The sequence below is a fragment of the Nylanderia fulva genome, unplaced genomic scaffold (assembly GCF_048542155.1).
Source record: "Nylanderia fulva isolate GAGA-0341 unplaced genomic scaffold, ASM4854215v1 Scaffold95, whole genome shotgun sequence".
Classification (NCBI taxonomy): Eukaryota; Metazoa; Arthropoda; class Insecta; order Hymenoptera; family Formicidae; genus Nylanderia; species Nylanderia fulva.
In genome coordinates this window covers 197506-215080 of record NW_028191079.1, presented here as the reverse complement: position 1 = coordinate 215080, position 17575 = coordinate 197506, and the positions used below count along the sequence as shown (strand labels likewise).

Here is a 17575-nt window from a genome sequence, read left to right as displayed (position 1 = left end):
ACATTCTGATGACATTGGAGAAATACTTTAAATATTTAAATATCTAGATAATTAGCATATTGATCGATTTCAAGTAAATTGTCTGGACACTGATCCTTTAGTGATTGTATTAAGTTCTTACGAGGAATTAATTCCCAAGAGGTATCCTCTTCTATTTGTGATACTAAATCACACAATTCTGCAATTAGTAACTGTTCGGAGGATTGGTCTTTTAATATTTGTACTTCATCTGTAGGATAAAATTGTTCCGGGGAAGTATTTTTTTTTTCACTTGCGATATCAATTCATGTAATTCTGTGCTTAGTAACTGCTCTGAAGAATCGGGTTCTGAACTAAATATATTATATGGTTCGTCTGGCAAGAATTCTATCCCGGAGTCAAGGGGAATTTCTTTGTCTGGAATTGGTGATAACTCGGGGAAGTTGGTTCTGAGATCAAAATAATTAAGTGCTTCTTCTATCGAAGAATCAATTGAGGTTGGTAGTTCAAGAGTCAAGAATTCAAGGGAATTAGGAGATTGGTTGATCGAAGGTTTGATCTCAGTATGAGGGGGAGTTCTTTTGTTCGCTACGAGTTTATTGTCAAGATTTAGTTAAATAGGTGAAGTCTTTAATCTTTTTATAGTCTCCGGAGAAATGGCAACTATTTCACACGATTTGATGCGAGATTTATTGTCTGGTGACCGTCGCCTGAGCCAACGTAGAGTAGATGTGGCGCGGTTAGCACGAGCCTTTTTCCCAGCTCTGTAATTACGGTTATTCCAACATGCGACCTTCTGTTTTAATGTTTTCATTTATAATACGTTAGAGAATAGTAGGAAAATGGTTATCAATTTAATATAAGGATACTAATGAGGAGGATGTACTGAGTGAGATCGCGTTAATTGAATCAAATTCAATTATCTAAAGAATTTATCAAAATAACATTCGTTAAATTATTGATCTCCTGGTATCGTTTTATTAGGAAGGAGAGGATTGAGGAAAATAATCTACATCAGGGCGTCAAGGCGCTCGACATAGACAATGGGGTTCTTGGAAGTTGAGGAAACGATTTACATCAGGGCGATAAGGCGCTCGACATAGACAATGAGGTTCTCGGAAGTTGAGGAAACGATATACATCAGGGCGACGAGGCGCTCGATATAGACAATGAGGTTCTTGGAAGTTGAGGAAACGATCTACATCAGGGCAACGAGGCGCTCGACATAGACAATGAGGTTCTCGGGAGTTGAGGAAACGATCTATATCAGGGTGACGAGGCGCTCGACATAGACAATGAGATTCTCGGAAGTTGATGGGAGAATGGCCTTTGGTGCGCTATTCAGCGCTCGAGGCGATGGAAATATGAGAATGAGTAATAACAAGAGTTTTGTCTTTTTGTTAGAATCTATCATCTAATATTGATGTATTTTCTTATTGATAGGACAATTGGAAGATTGGATAATGATTGAAAGAAATCTGCGCGACTTTCGAAACTCGTTCAAATTTTTATGTAATGCTAGAGTGTTGGATGATTTGCGTGATTAACAGATTCTTACCTTTAAGATGACGAACTCTTCGTAGACCTGTGATGTGCTTGGCCAGCTTCGCTCCCTCGCAAAAACCTCGGTCGTGGGGTGCTTATGGCGAAATTAAACACTAGGTTGTACGATGCACTGAAGTTCTTATATTCATCTTTTAAGCCGGTTACAAATTGTGCGCGATTAAGAATGAAAAAGTCAGCTTGAAAAGAAAAAGTGCTATACTTTCTTTGTGTCTCGGTTAGTTTTTGTGAGAAAAAACTTAAGAGTACATACACGTCCCCTTGGAGTTGTTGCAGTGCGGCACCGATGGCTGTGTCTGAGGCATCTGTTTGCAACACCAGAGGTGCTTCTTTTTTTGGGTGTGCCAGAGAGTAGCTTCTTCTAGTTGTCTTTTGCTTTGTTCGAATGCTTCCCGTGTCTCCGGTGTCCAAACTATTGTTCGATTGTCTCGCTTGGTTGCTCCGGTTGTGAGTTTGTGTAGAGGTGCTTGAATTAATGCTGCTCCTTTAAGTAGGCGTCGGTAAAAGTTGATGAAACCAAAGAATCTGCGTAGTTCCTTGACGGTATTCGGTATGGGATAGTCCCTAATTGCAGCTATGCGCTCTTGGAGAGGGGTGATACCTCCTGACTAATGGTATATCCCAGGTAACGGACCTTTTCGGCTCCGAAAGTACACTTTTCCACGTTGATGGATAGGCCGTGTTGTTGTAGCCGTGACAGGATTTCACGCACGTGTGTTGCGTGTTGCTCTGGGGTTGTAGATGCGATCAAAATGTCGTCAATGTAGCAGAACGTATATTCCACCCCTCGGAAAACCGTATCCATCAGGCGCTGAAACGTCTGCGCAGCGTTGCAGAGACCAAAGGTCATCTTGTTAAACTGGAACAAACCGAAAGGAGTGATTACGGCGGTCTTGAGTCTGTCCTCTGAAGCCACTGGAATTTGATGGAATGCTTTGTTGAGGTCAAACGTAGTAAAGATCTTGCATCCATGTAAACGGTGCGTAAAATCATGTAAATGAGGGACAGGATATCTGTCAGATATCGTGACTTTGTTTAATCGACGATAATCGCCACATGGTTTCCATGTTCCATTGGATTTCTTCACCATATGCAGCGGAGAGGCCCATGGGCTAGAAGATGGCTTGCAAATACCCTGCTGGATGAGGTTTTGGAATTCGATTCGGGCTACCTTATAACGGGTTAATGAAAGGCGCCTAGCTCGCTCTGCTACAGGGTGTCCGTTGGTGATTATATAATGTTGCACGCCGTGCGTGGGTTCCTGGCTTTTGATTGGAAGTGTTACTTTGTCGAATTCCAGTAGAATTTTTCTGTAACAGTTATCGTAGCTGATTTTTGTTAAACTTGGAGTGTTGCATGTTGTGATTGCACCTAGCACGTGCAACTTTGTTTCTGTATCGATTAGTCGGCGGTTGTGGAGATCGACAAACAATTTAAAATGCTTTATCCTAAAAAAATCATAAAAATGAAAAGGTCAGGCCATGTTCAAAAGAAAGTACTCAAAAATTTAAACCTTTCAAAATTTAAACGATCTAATAATAAATTATCACAAAAAGTAACTGATATGTTATTCAAGGTGCCAGTTCAAAGTGAACATACGTAAAGTGTATATTATCTAAATTTAGTAATAATATATTACCATAAAAAGTAACTGTGATATTTTATTCAAGGTGCAAGTTCACATTGAACATACATACATATAAGTAAAACTGATTACAATTTGATTCTAGAAAATAAATGCGATATGTTATTTTTAGTGCACAAAATATAATAGTCGTTTATAGAGATTTGATTTGAAATTCATACTAGCCCGTACAATGAAAAATAATTGCTCGTAATTCCAGAGTACCAATTTGTTAATGACTCAGAAAAATAACATGGCGGCCTGCTCTCAAAAAACTTTCGATGGGTAGAATAAATAATTGAAATAAGAGTTGTGAAAATTGTATAAATTAAAAACCTCCAATCTTTCTTTAGTAAAATTTCGAATTTTTGTATCAACTTCCGATTTGTGTTATACCGTATTTTCAGGGAGTAAATTATTGATCAGAAAACTTTGCCTTGTTGCTCGAAACGGGTGTATATTAAGTAAAATTTATAAATGTACAGTTCTCAGGTCAACTACAATAAAGCTATACGCTTAAAAAGTTTACTGATTATTTGTCGTAATATACAATAAAAAATTACATATTAATTATTCAAGATACAAGTGAGAAATAAATATCATTAAAATATACAAAAAAAATTTATCAATTTGACTCTGAAAAGTAAGTGACATGGTTCTCAAAGTGCAAGGTTTCATTTGACTTACAATTTTCTTCAGAAACACAGAAGAAAAAGGTATTTGTATATAGTTTTGTATATTCACTTCGTTGTGTGTGTAGAGCTTTTAAAAATACGTTGAATCCTTATTCTAATCTAATCTTCTTCTAATGTAATACTTTTCGTATTTCAAATGTAGTAGTAATTATTCTAGATACAGCTAGAACAGTTGATGTTTTAATGTAGCGTTTACGGCAGCCTTTATACAGCGCCAGAGCAGCCGATGTTTTATTTCGGCGCTTACGGCAGCCTTTATACAGCGCCAGAGCAGCCGATGTTTCATTTCGGCGCTTACGGCAGCCTTTATACAGCGCCATTATTTAATCTGTTCTAAGAACAATATGTATGCCCCTTGTGCTCCTTTGGGCCATTTTTTCTTGAACACTTCCATATCATTAGAGTAATACCATTCCGATTTTGTGTCAGCTCTCAACATACACGTGTAGTGACCACGATTCATTTCTTCACCTTCGTGAAATATAGCGCTTATTACCATGTACTTTTTTTCATTAATCGTGATATTACTCGTCGGCACGGCGTTAATCCGATTGTTGATAATTTTTTTAGAAGCACCGTTTACAAAAGTATATGAATTGAGCTGTATTACTACGACGGATAAAGTTGATTCGATTACGGTTTTCCTTTTCAACACGGTACCCTTACATTCGTTACAATTGCCGTTTATCGTTTCCCATTTAGAAAATTCTACATTAATCAAACTTTGTAGAGTGACACTTTTTTTCCTTTTTAATGTCGAATGTATAGGTAATATTAACAAACTACTGCTTTCCAGCTTAGTTACATTGTAATTACATTTGACCAGGGTTGCGACAGAAAATGAATTTTAAAATTCCCTGACTTTTCCATGTTTTCCAGACAATAATGAAAAAATTTCCATAACCAATATCTGTAAACTTAAATTTGGAACTAGGAATTGTAGAAAAAATAGCTTATATTATTAAAAATAACATAAACTTGGAAGTTTAACATTATGACATAATCCTGTAAATTCAAACAATAGAAAAAAGTAACATTGAAAAAAGAATGCAGGAAAAAATAAGGAATAAAAGAAAAAGCAATTGAATTAAAACATTTAATAAAAGATACATTTTAATGTTTAATTTAATTAAAAATAATTATTTGTTTTTGTCAATCTTTAATGTTAAAATAATAATAAATTTGACATTTGTAAATATATTTACTTTCTACGTTAAGTTCTACAAAAAGTAACATTTTTAATATATATTTTAAAACTAATAGCTATAATGCATGGCTAGTACATAAATTGCAATATTGATTGAGAAAATCTTACTTATTTTTTAACTAATAGGAGCTCCTGAATCTTTTCTTCTATTAAATCAGTTTCTTTCTGTTTTTCAGCTATTATTTTGAGTCTTTTTTTCTTCAATTCATCAATTTCAGCGACAAGTCTCTTCTTATTTAAATTCTCATTTGCTTCTGCTTCACTTTTTCTTTTTGTTTCTTTAAGAGCTTCACTATACAATGATCTAGCATTTCGTATTTTGAGAATCATTTGCTTATCAATTATTATATTATCTAAACCACCTAATGCTTGCATTGCATCATAAACTTGTCTCTGCGCAACTAAAGATTTAGCAAGCTGATTTTCAATGATAACTTCTTTGTTGATAGAAAATCCTCTCTCTACAAATGCATTTCCATGACTCAAAATTAAAATTTTTTTCAGAAAATTTAAAAGCTTTTGTGATCCATTCATTGTCATAATTAAGTTATACCAAAAATTATCTAATCTCTGACTTGATCTGTCAAATTGTTTAAAACTTTCTAGCGCTCCACGTTTTGAGTAAAAGTCTTTAAATTCTTTATAAAGTTCATCACACTCGGTAAAGCTAATCTATTTTTTTTCTTGAAATATTTCCAAAACAATTTGTAATCTTCGTAACGCTTGACTTAATGAATAGGACAAAAGTTGTGGATCGCAAAAACTTATACCCTTGCACAATTTATACTTAATAGGTGATTTAGCTATAATTTTTAGACAAATTGACTTAAGTATAGTAACACAATCATCCTTGAAAGATTTTATTTCAAATTCTTTAATTTCTTTTTGTTTTTTAAGTTCAGCTTTTACAGCAAATCCTAATTTTAAATCCTTTGGCAAAATCATATTTGCATTGTTATTGAAATCTATTCGATCTATATTTGTTTCTTTTTCTAGAACTTCCTTTTTTACAAAGATATTCATTAAGTCTACAAGCAAACTGGTAAGATCATTATATAAATATGGAGCTAATGGTACATCATTTTGGTATTTCTTCAAAAATGGTTCGATCAGTTTTGACACATAACAGAAAAAGGCCAATCTAACTGGCATAAATTTGTCATTCAATCCTTCTACAATAATTTTGTAACTATAAGAAAATATTTCTTTTTTGTCTCTTTCCAAGCTTTCTTTATATTTCCTTAAATGTGGCAACATTTCTAGTGCTCTTTCAGCAACTTTTGAATTATTTAACCACCTTACTGGACAAAATTTTAAAGGCATTAACGAACTACCTGAATAATACAAGAAATCACTTCTCCGAGCAGGGCTATTTTTAAAAAGATTATAAAGTGCCCTTAGAAATATTGCTACATTCCATTTTACAGCATAAAAAGAAACTTTAAAGGCATTGTTAATAACATGCAAGCCACAAGTTCCCATAAATACCACAGCAGGATCATCTTTATCGTGAGATTGAGATAAATCTATCTGTAAATCCTTGAAGAATTTAATATTAACATTTGGACCATCCATTGAAATTTGAAGTAATTTTTTCAAATTTAAATCTTTAAGTATTGTTTTGAAAGCTTGAATTAAATCTTGAGATGTAGTATGTCCTAAAAATGCAGAACTATAATAATGAGTAGCTACCTCATTTTTATCTGTGCACCAAAATCGAATTGCTATATCCATTTGCTGCTTCTGCGAATATTTATTTAAACTTTCATCAAAACAAACCACAAAACAATCAGAGTGATTGATTCTTTGCTTTAGCTTTTCATGAAAATATATTGCTAAGCCATAAACAATCATATATGATATTTTAGTGCGACCAAGCTCAATGGCTGATGCAATTTTGCTATCCGGAAACATTTTAGAAAAAATCCGCACTGCCTTGCCAGCAGAGGATATAGACAGATGATTGTTTACAGTAAAAAGACACCAAATAATCTCGGCCCGCTTAACATCATCTTTCAATAAATATTTATCAAGTTTATGGTAAGACGTAGTAGCAGAAGTAAATAATTCCTCTTGATTAAAAGTTGGCAACTTCTTCGTACTAGAAGTAAATAGTTCTCTGGATACTGAAATGTCCTCTCCCGAGACAAAAATCTCATTTGGGTCATCTGGATTCCTCGAAGTATCCTTTGCAATCAAAGGATTGAGACTAATATCAAGTTCCTAGATGTAATATTTTCCATATTATTTGATAAACTTATTCTCCTTAACCCCAAGACTAATTGTAAAATAAATACATTCCATCAGGTCATCATAATGGCAAGAAAAATCAACTAACGTAGAAGATTCCTAATACAATACATATTATTTTAAAATATAGCAAATGTAATTACTCACTTTAGAATTTGAGGTAAATAACCGAATTCCATAAGACTTTCTTTTAGCTGCAACTTTTTCCTCATGTTTTTTTCCTCGAAGATGACTTATTAAGGCTGCTTTTCCCATGTTGCTCAAATTAATTTCTTTACAGCACAAGATACAATAAGCTGCGAATGTGTTGGTTTGACATTTCTTAATAACATCACTAAATAAAGGATCTTGTAACCAAGCATCTTGAAATTGACACTTCTTATTTGTCATTGTTGTGGAACAAGTTCTAAATAAAATCAAAATACAAATAGAAATAAATAATTAATAAATAATAAATTTAAATCGGAAAAAAATAAATTTAATATGTGCGTAAAAGATAAAAGCAAAATTTAAACCAATAGAAATTATTAAACGCAAGATGCAACATTCTTGCTTAAAAAGTTCGATAAAGTTACATCTAAGAAAACAAAAATTTATAATTAATATTTATCAGAACAAATATATTATTTATCCATGGCTATTAGAAATAATTAAATATTTATCTAAATGTATATGTTTTTTCAATTAAAACGATTTTATACGGGAAATTGTTTGACATATTAGGTAAGATTATATTTATAAATCAAAAATCATGATTCGATTACATTGATTTTTAATATAATTCTATTGAATATCTTAAACAAGGATATCCCACATTCATATATTTAACATGAGTTTATTAAAAAAAATTAAAACATTTAATACAAAAGCTAACTCAGATCGACTTTGCGCAACGACAAATAAACCTATAATATTTGTTAATATCTGTAAAAGGATGAACAAAATCATTTATCGATATAATAAAAAAATTATTAAAAATATTTTTTATCTTTTAAAAATAATTTCTACTTACCTTTGATAACACGAAAATATAGATTACGAGCGATTAATGCTGACACTCAACTTTGCTTTCTTGCAATATCTTAGCCGGCACTGACACATTTATATACGTACGTAGACTTGTCGACGAAGTTGACAATCGAACAAGTTGACAATCTAAACAATATACGTATAAGGCGGCCAAGTGGGGAGAACGTGGCGCGCTACTCATAATCAGTACTGTAAGTACGCACGCTCAGACCCAGCACTATAGAATATATATTTGAAAAAGTCAATATGTCAGAGCCTAAGCCTGGTATGCATTGCTAGCATATTAGATTATAAATGTTAGATATATTTAAAAAATTGAAATATTCGTTAGAATAAAAGTATAATTTAAAATAAGTTCAAAATTCCAGGTTCTTTTACATATTTCCTGACTTTTCCAGGTTTTCCCTGACTAATTTCAAATTCCATGACTTTTCCCGGTTTTCCCGGTTTTCCAGGTCTGTGGCAACCCTGTTGACATTCGAGCAACATGTTACGTGCTTTAATTCGAGTTCTAATACATCATTGATGTCGGAATACGTCGACATTAGAGCCGTAAAAAATTCCGAAACATCTTGTTGTGTTCGTTCTTCGAAGCGTTTTCCGACAGATCTTCTAACCGCTTGAATGTTGCAATATTTACGTTCACCATACGCGCAGATGGCATCAGTCAATGCATTTGATGCTTTATTTTTTAGTATTTGTTGCCTAATACGTACGCAATGAAACGCACATTGTAATATTACATTAGCGTAACACAAAACAGCATCGTTATTGCAAAGGCCACATATTTTCCACGTAACTATACTTTCTGGTTCCTCACAATCATAATTCTGCACATCATCAATGATATTGGGATAGCCCATCGACGATCGTACATTTTCACAACCTTTTTCTCGGACGGATTGATTTGTGGCAGTTCAGATTTGAATATAGATCTCAGTCGATTATATTCTACAATGGCTCTCGAGTTTGCTTTAACTGATGCTGGATTGAAATTTATCAAATGTAGGCCTTCCAATTTACTTACTCGTGACAAACCTACATAGGCTTGACCATCACTGAATACAGTCGTTCCTAAATCCATCATTGCATTGTTACATGTAATTCCTTGACTTTTGTGTATAGTTATTCCATAACTGAGAGACAATGGAAATTGTTTCCGATGTACTACTAATTTGTGGAATACTTCAAATTTAATATCTACTTTCGTTATTGCGATTTCTTTGTTATCCGAAATAACTATTTTGATGGAATCAATACGATTGCCGTCAGCAGAGCGATTAACTGCAACTACATTGCCTATCGTTCCATTGACAAGTCCCAAAGTTACGTCAATGTTTCGTCGAATCATCACTTTAGCGCCAATTTTAATCGCTATTACTCTTTCAATGCCAGCTGTTTCAGACACTTTATCATCTTTGTCTTCTAAAATTTTATGCACTTTTTTTTTCATTGCTGGAGCACAGTCGACATCATCTTCTGCTATCAGTAGAATTTCATCGCTGTCGATTTTATCGAGCATTGCTGTGTTCAAAATCTTGCACAAATAACACGTGGGCAATAAACAAATTGTATCAATCGGTAATTGATTCATATAAGTGCAAAGTTCATTCAATCTTTCGTCGCAACTACTTTCTTTAAAATTGATTTTTTTAGACTGAAGAACATTGATGTCAGAATTCGTTACTAAACCTATTCGTATTCTAGAAAGTATATCACGATATGTATTGTCGCATCTTTGTCGCATATTAATCAAAAGTTCGTCGTACTCGAACAATCTCCACAAATCACATCCACCCATGATACCTAAATACTTCTGAATCTCTGATCGAGACATTTTAACAAACGAAAATTGTCCTTTTACAGGAGGAAGCTGCAACAAGTCCCCAAACAGGAGAATGTGTTTTCTGCCAAAGAAACCATCATCTGTATCTGTCGTATCAAAGATTTCACATAATCGTAGATTGATAAACATAAGTGTCACATTTGAAATCATGGATACTTCATCGATTATAAATAATTCGACATTCTTTAATTTGTCTCTCAAAGTTTTCAAGACCATGTCTGACATTTTGGTGTAGATTCATGACTAACGAGTAGTTGAAACATTCTATGGATTGTCAAGCCATCGATATTGAATGCTGCGATACCTGTGGGAGCAGATATGGCAGTCGTTTTTTTCAAATTTATTCTGATCCAATGTTTAATCGTTTCAATTAGAAAACTTTTCCCTGTACCACCCTCGCCACTTACGTACAGTCGTAGAATCTGATTCTTATCTTGTAAAACTTGGCATACTCCATCAAAGACTCTTTTCTGGTCTTCGTTCAATTGCGACATCATTTGCGATAAATCAATCGGGTCGTCAATCTTACCAAAATCTTTCAGATCTTTCATTGCGTCGTCAGCTTCTATCGGATTACAATCCAGTTCATCGTCATCGTATTTGTCTCTGTCTGTTGTTTTCAGATAATTTTCGCGCTTCTTGATTAATTCAGCAATGTTCTCAAAAGCTTTCTGTATTTCTTCGAGCCTTTCGTGATATTTCATTACCTTCGTTAAAACAGACTCTGAATTCTTAAAGGCCGTCCCACATAACGTACATTATTCGATATTAACAAATTGGAACTCTGGAATTACGAGTAATTATTTTTCATTGTACAGACTAGGTTTAAATTTTTGAGGACCTTCTTTTGAACATGGCTTGACCTTTTCATTTTTATGATTTTTTGGAGATAGGGTGAGAGAGAACGAATGAGGGTAAGAGAAGACGAGATAGGCGAAAGAGGGTGAAAGAGGACGAAATTGGGTGAAAGAGGGCGAAAGAGGACGAAAGAGGACAAAAGAGGGTGAAAGAGGACAAAAAAGGGTGAAAGAGGGTGAGAGAGAATAAAAGAGAGTGAGAGGACAAAGGAGAGTGAAAGAGGACGAAAGAGGGTGAGAAGTCGAAAGAAAGTGAGAGAGAATGAAAGAGAATGAGAGAGGACAAAGGAGAGTGAAAGAGGACAAAAGAGGGTGAGAGAGGGCGAAAGAGGGTGAGAAAGAATGAAAGAGGGTTAGAGAGGACGAAAGAGAGTGAAAGAGGACGAAAGAGGGTGAGAGGGAATGAAAGAGGGTGAGAGAAAATGAAAGAGGGTGAAAGAGGGTGAGAGAGGACAAAGAAGGGTGAGGTAGGACGAAAGAGGGTGAAAGAGGACGAAAGAGGGTGAGAGAGGGCGAAAGAGGGTGAAAGAGGACGAAAGAGAGTGAAAGAGGACGAAAGGGGGTGAGAGGGAATGAAAGAGGGTGAAAGAGGGTGAGAAAGAATGAAAGAGGGTGAGAGAGGACGAAAGAGACGAAAGATGGTGAAAGAGAACGAAAGAGGGTGAAAGAGGACGAAAGAGGACGAAAGAGGCGAAAGATGGTGAAACAGGACGAAAGAAGGTGAAAGAGGACGAAAGAGGGTGAAAGAGGGTGAAAGAGGACAACAGAGGGTGAGAGAGAACGAAAAAACTGAAAAAATAGGACGAAAGAGGGTGAGTTAGGGCGAAAGAGGGGTGGGAGTGGGGGTGGTGGTGGGGGGACGGGATGTGGGAGGGAAAGGGGTGGGTGGAAGTTGAGGGAGGTGTGAGTGAAAGGTGAGAAGAGATTTATATATATATATATAATCCTGATGACGTCAGCGGACGCGGACAGAGAAGAAGACGACGTTACTTCATTTTTCATGAAAAACGTCACTTTTTGACCGCTTGTATCTCCAGAACGGCTTGACCGATTTTATTCCTTCTTGGCTCAAATTACTCGTGGCGATGCCGCCTTTCAGGTTATATTACGTGCAATTCAAAATTTTTTATATTTTAATAGTTCTACACCCCCAAAAGATGGACTTTGATGGTGCAGGATAAGAGACTTGTAGTGTCTTTTTTAAGGTCTTTTAGGGTTTGAACATGGCCGGAGACACTACCGCGTCTCCTGATAAAGTCGGCACCCAATATCGGTTGTTGAACGTCAGCTACAATGAATCGCCAAACAAAATCTCTGCGTAGTGCAAGGTTGAGTTTTATTTTGAGCTCTCCGTAAGTGGGGATGATAGTGCCGTTGGCTGCGTAAATTGTAAACCTAGCACGGGTAGGTTGTTTGCCTTTCATGAGTTTTGGTAGAACTGAAACGTCTGCACCGGTATCCACTAAAAACTTCATCCTTTAGTATTGATCCATGACTGTGAGGCAGTTTGACGTCTCATTGATCTCCGTAGTCGCCCCCATGTACGGAGATTTTGTTAGTTTTTCTGCGGCTTAGCTCCTTGAGTCCACGTACAGGGATTCTGGCACTTCCTTGCGTTGGCACCAAATCTATTATGATAGTAACAGAACTCAGGCTTATTTGAGTGCGTATTTGCAGGTGTCAATGCTCTAGGTTGGTTTCCTCTTCCTTTGCTACGGGAGCGACGGAATCGTTTGTTGCGATCTAGTTGTTTCTGCATTTTTGAGACCTGTAATGTGAGTGCGTTAAGTGACTCTTCTAATGCAGACAGCGTACCTGAGATAGTCTGTGTGTTTAAACTCTTTGCAGGCACGATGTGGGTTGCTGTTACCATTCGTCTCATCGCGTCTAGTGCCTTATCAGCCATCTCTGCTAACCGCTGGAGATTTGATGTGTCGGAGATTGCAAGTATTGTTCGAGCGGCTTCTGGTAACTGCTCAAAGAGTAGAGAGCGGATGATGGCGTCTCCACACTGGTCTCCTGCGAGAGCTCGTAAACGATGTAGATAAGCCGTCGGTTTCTCATCACGCATCTCGTGGCCACGGAGTAGGCGTCGGAGGCGTGCTTCATTTCCTTCATCATAGGCGGACATAACGCGCCGCTTGATGCTTTCATATTTATTTTGAGCGGGTGGATTTATGACGAGATCGGACACGCTACGCAGAGCTTCGCCGGACAATTGTGTGGCAACGTATCTGAACTTTGTGGTATCAGACATTATGTTGTAGTTAGCAAAAACAAGATCTATCTGGGCAAACCATAGCCGTGGATCGGCTTGATAAAATGGCGGCAGTTCGATATGGCGGGAAGATACCGCTGAAACTCCGCCGTTGAGTTCGCGTCCTTGGGGTGTCTAGTTGCCACCGGGCTGATTTTGGGTTGTGCCAGCGCCCGGGGCGTCTGTTCCTCGTGTAGGCGATCCGTCTACAGGCATCCTTTCTTACGCGGAATCACGTCGGGGTCACCAATGTAGCGCTCGTGCACGTGTATATATATATATATATATATATATTTAGCAGAAGAGATTCCTGCTCATGCGTCTTGGATGCAGGTAGACATATAATAATTATTTGGAAACCACTGCTGAGGCGTCTCGAGTCGATAAGTATATTTTTGATATCCTTTTAAATGTATAAGAATACTTTATTACTTCTTTGGTAACAGACAGTATCACAGTATGTTAAAGGCAGACAAAAGAGAGAGTGTTCGGTGAGGAAGGACTTAGATTACTTAATATCTAGATAGGAATCATCTTTGGCTAGTGCGCATGTGCGCGGTATAAAGTTACTAGAGAGGTAGATTACTTAATATCTAGATAGGAATTATCTTTGGCTAGTGCGCATGTGCGCGGTATAAAGTTACTAGAAAGGTGCCATATCCGAATTGATGTTGGAGACCTCACGCGGTGACAACGCGAAACTCCGGTTTCAGTGTTGCCAACGCTGAGAAACCAATTCTTGGGTTTTATGTAGTGGTGCATGTCTGTACACGTACATATACCATTGCATTGCTCACGCGGACGCACCGTAGAGAGATAAGGACCGATAATCACGTGTTGTCCTTGTTTCTCTACAGTGCCGGTATACGCGAGATGCGGCCTGAAAATACTTTCTGGCCTTCTATAGCAGAAGGCAATAACATAGCAAGACTAATAAGCACCCACTTTTTGTAAATTGTATATATGCTTATGCACATATGTGTGTATATATATGCAAATAATATCAAAACTTACATATATGTATGTTTCCAAATTGTGCAGTGATACATAATAATAATAAAATAATAATTCAAAGAGTGAACTAATGTACAGAATGTAAAACACGGGCGCTTATTAGGCTTGGCAATTGATTGCTTTTTTTATTTTATATTTTTTTATCGACTTTACATATCGTCAGCGCAATAGAGACAAGGAGAGAACGACTATCAATTCTATATAGTCTGTTATTGTAGAACATGTCGTAAATTAATTATAGACTAATAAATATATATATTAATTACTTTTCAATATATTGGTATTAATAATATCTGCTATATAAATAAGTATAAAAAAAAGTAGGGTAAAGTGGGGTGTTGTGTGCCATGGGGTGTCGTGTGCCACTTAGTTTACCGCCATGTCGGATTAGTATGACGTCATCTACGTAATGTCAGCTTAGTTTCTAGACCTACTCTCACTTTTCATGAGCATCCGACGCTTGTGCACGCGTCCCACAAGTTTTACGAATTGTTCTCGTTTCGTTGTGCTCCGTAAAGTTTTCTAGACGATTCTTCTTCACGCAATTTTGCAGGCAAGTGAAGCGACAGGTAAGTCTTTAGATATTTAAAAGTATATATGGACTATTGCCTTCAAAATCGTTAAAGTGATTTTGTGCTAATGTAGCATGTGACGAGGTTATGGTGGCTATTTCGAAATGTAGCATATGGGGTGTTGTGTGCCACTCCATTTTCGACATTTTACCAACGCAGCATACATGTGTCATACATTTTAGACATTTTTAACGCATTCTCTGTATTTTTCATGAAAATGTAAAGTAATTGCAGTAATTTTTGAAGTGGAATTTTATTACTTTTTTTTAATTTTTGTTTCTTTTTCACAGGATTTTCATAGTCACTATGCCTCGCAATACTTACAAAAGTATGCCGAAGCCAGAGACCAATATTACTGAGTTTCTTGCTGCGATAAAAGAAATTGCAATTGAAAATAAATCTATCCGGACAGTGAGCAAATCATATAATATTTGTAGAATGAAATTGTCTCGGTGTATAGAAAAAATGACGGTGGCAAATTTGGATATAGAAACTGAGTCAGATGATAAATTAGTCGATTTTCTTACAAAGCAAAGTAGCAAAATTGGCGGCAAAACGGTAAGTTGTTTTATATCGCTTCGTTTGTTCAACATTTTGCAACTAATATTTTTTTTCCTAGATTTTCACCGCAGAACAAGAGCATGAGCTCATGAAATATCTCCTCAAGGCTATTAACCTTTATTACGGATTGAGCATCGCCGAATTGAAAATTTTCGCTTATCAATACGCGAAAAAGATAGGCATTGTTTATCCTTCGTCATGGAATGATAATGGCAGAGCATCACCCGACTGGTATTATGCATTTATGCATCGGCATAAAAAATTGTCTCTAAGAACACCAGAACAGATCAGTGCAAATCGTGCCAAGGCTTTTTCGAAAGAAAATGTGGATGCGTTCTTCACGCTCCTAGGCACTGTTTTCGATGAAACCCACTTTGAGCCACATCGAATATGGAACATGGACGAGACCGGCTGTCCAACTGTGCCAACCAAGACAACAAAAGTTATCGCAGAGAAAGGTGCAAGAAGAGTTGGGACCAAAATATCCGCCGAAAGAGGAACAACAATCACCATGGCTCTGGCCATAAATGCGACCGGACAGTCTATTCTACCGTTCTACATTTTTCCACGAAAAAACATACAAAGAGTGTTTATGGATAATGCTTTTCCAGGGTCCATAGGCGTTGCCACAGAATCTGGCTGGATGACAGCAGTCGAATTCGTAAAATATATGAAACATTTCATTAAACATACCAACGCCTCGAAAAAGTCACCGATTTTATTGGTTTTGGATAATCACACATCGCACTTAAGTGTTGAGGTCATCGATATGGCAATCGATCATGGTATCACAATGATTTCTTTCCCACCCCACTGTTTACATCGCATGCAACCATTAGATGTCGGCGTTTTTGGCCCATTCAAAAAGATGTTTTATGCCCAGTGCACAGCTTGGATGAAAAATCATATCGGTCGTGTTTTGGAGTTGCATCACATTGCGCCCATTGCAGATAAATACCTCGATTTGACTGTAACGCCACGTAATATCAAAAAGGCGTTCGAAGCTACAGGTATTTTCCCATACGATCCTAATAAATTCACGGCCAAAGATTTCAGAGTATCTAAGTTAAGCGGCGAAAACCTATGCTCAGATAGTGATGATGATACTGCCCATAATGAGCGTGTCATTATAATTTCCGGTGACGTTATCAATACAGCTGCACATGAAAAAATAACAACATTATTTTCAAAAATTAACAGCACATCAGCAGGCTCATCTCGTGCATCAATACGCAGTGCATTGAAAGAGGTTGGTCCTTTAAAGTTTGATCCAGCACCCAAAAAATCTAAGCGTGGTAGAAAGCCGATGAAAAGGACCATATTAACTTCGCCCGAGAATGTGCAAATTGTCCACGACAAAGCTGATAAAAAGAGAAAAAGCCTCGAAAAAGAGAACCAAAATATCGACAATGGATCACCATCAAAGCGCACTCGTCGCACAAAAACCGTACCGGCAACAAAAACTTCTGGGATCATCAGATGAGGAGGACGTCGACTTCTGCATTATTTGTATGCGCAATATGCCTAAAAAACTGAACAGAAATAACGCAATTCATTGCAATAAATGCGATCGGGCTGTTCATCTAAAGTGTGCAAATATGAAAACAGGATATTTCACTTGTTCTCAATGCAAAGCGGCTGAAACTGACTAAACTTTTTTTCTATTATAATTATAAACGTATATTTTCATTTTTTCAAAGTTTAATAAAGAACATTTATTAAAAAATGCTATTTTCTACTATTTACAGTCGTGGCACACAACACCCCACAAATTTTCAAAATCCCAAATTTACACTTTTTTTTCAGAATTCGAAAATAATTTCAAAATTTGCGAAATTCAAAAAACTACTATTACAGGTTCTTCGGCAATAAGATAAGCTAAAAATAGAATGTTTAACATTACAACAATATGCATTTTTGAGAAAGTTATGGTCCAAAAACAAAACCCGGCACACAACACCCCACTTTACCTTACATAATGGCTGAGTGCAAAGGTGTTCAGTCTGTCACCTAGTGTGGCTGAAAGAGTTCTGTTGGTTGATGATCTGGATGCTAGAAATATAAAACGGAGATGTCACATTAATAATAGAAACGGAATTACACTAAATTATATACAGCAGA

At 36.5% G+C, this 17575-nt stretch overlaps 1 protein-coding gene and 2 pseudogenes across 1 annotated transcript; 1 reads left to right on the top strand and 2 right to left on the bottom strand.

The window, feature by feature from the left end:
- Window positions 1-5176: 5176 nt before the first annotated feature.
- On the bottom strand, window positions 5177-6643 carry LOC146719544 (uncharacterized; annotated as a pseudogene).
- Window positions 6644-12605: 5962 nt separating this feature from the next.
- LOC114931282 (uncharacterized) lies at window positions 12606-13307 on the bottom strand. The gene has a single exon (XM_029303262.1). It carries the CDS (start codon window positions 13305-13307, stop codon window positions 12606-12608), a length of 702 nt encoding a protein of 233 aa, XP_029159095.1.
- A 1401-nt stretch (window positions 13308-14708) lies between these two features.
- LOC146719543 (uncharacterized) lies at window positions 14709-17041 on the top strand (annotated as a pseudogene).
- Window positions 17042-17575: the final 534 nt, after the last annotated feature.

What these genes read in the sequence shown, in the direction of transcription:
- LOC114931282 (XM_029303262.1), bottom strand. Translation starts at nt 13,307, where the DNA reads ATGTCTGATACCACAAAGTTCAGATACGTTGCCACACAATTGTCCGGC.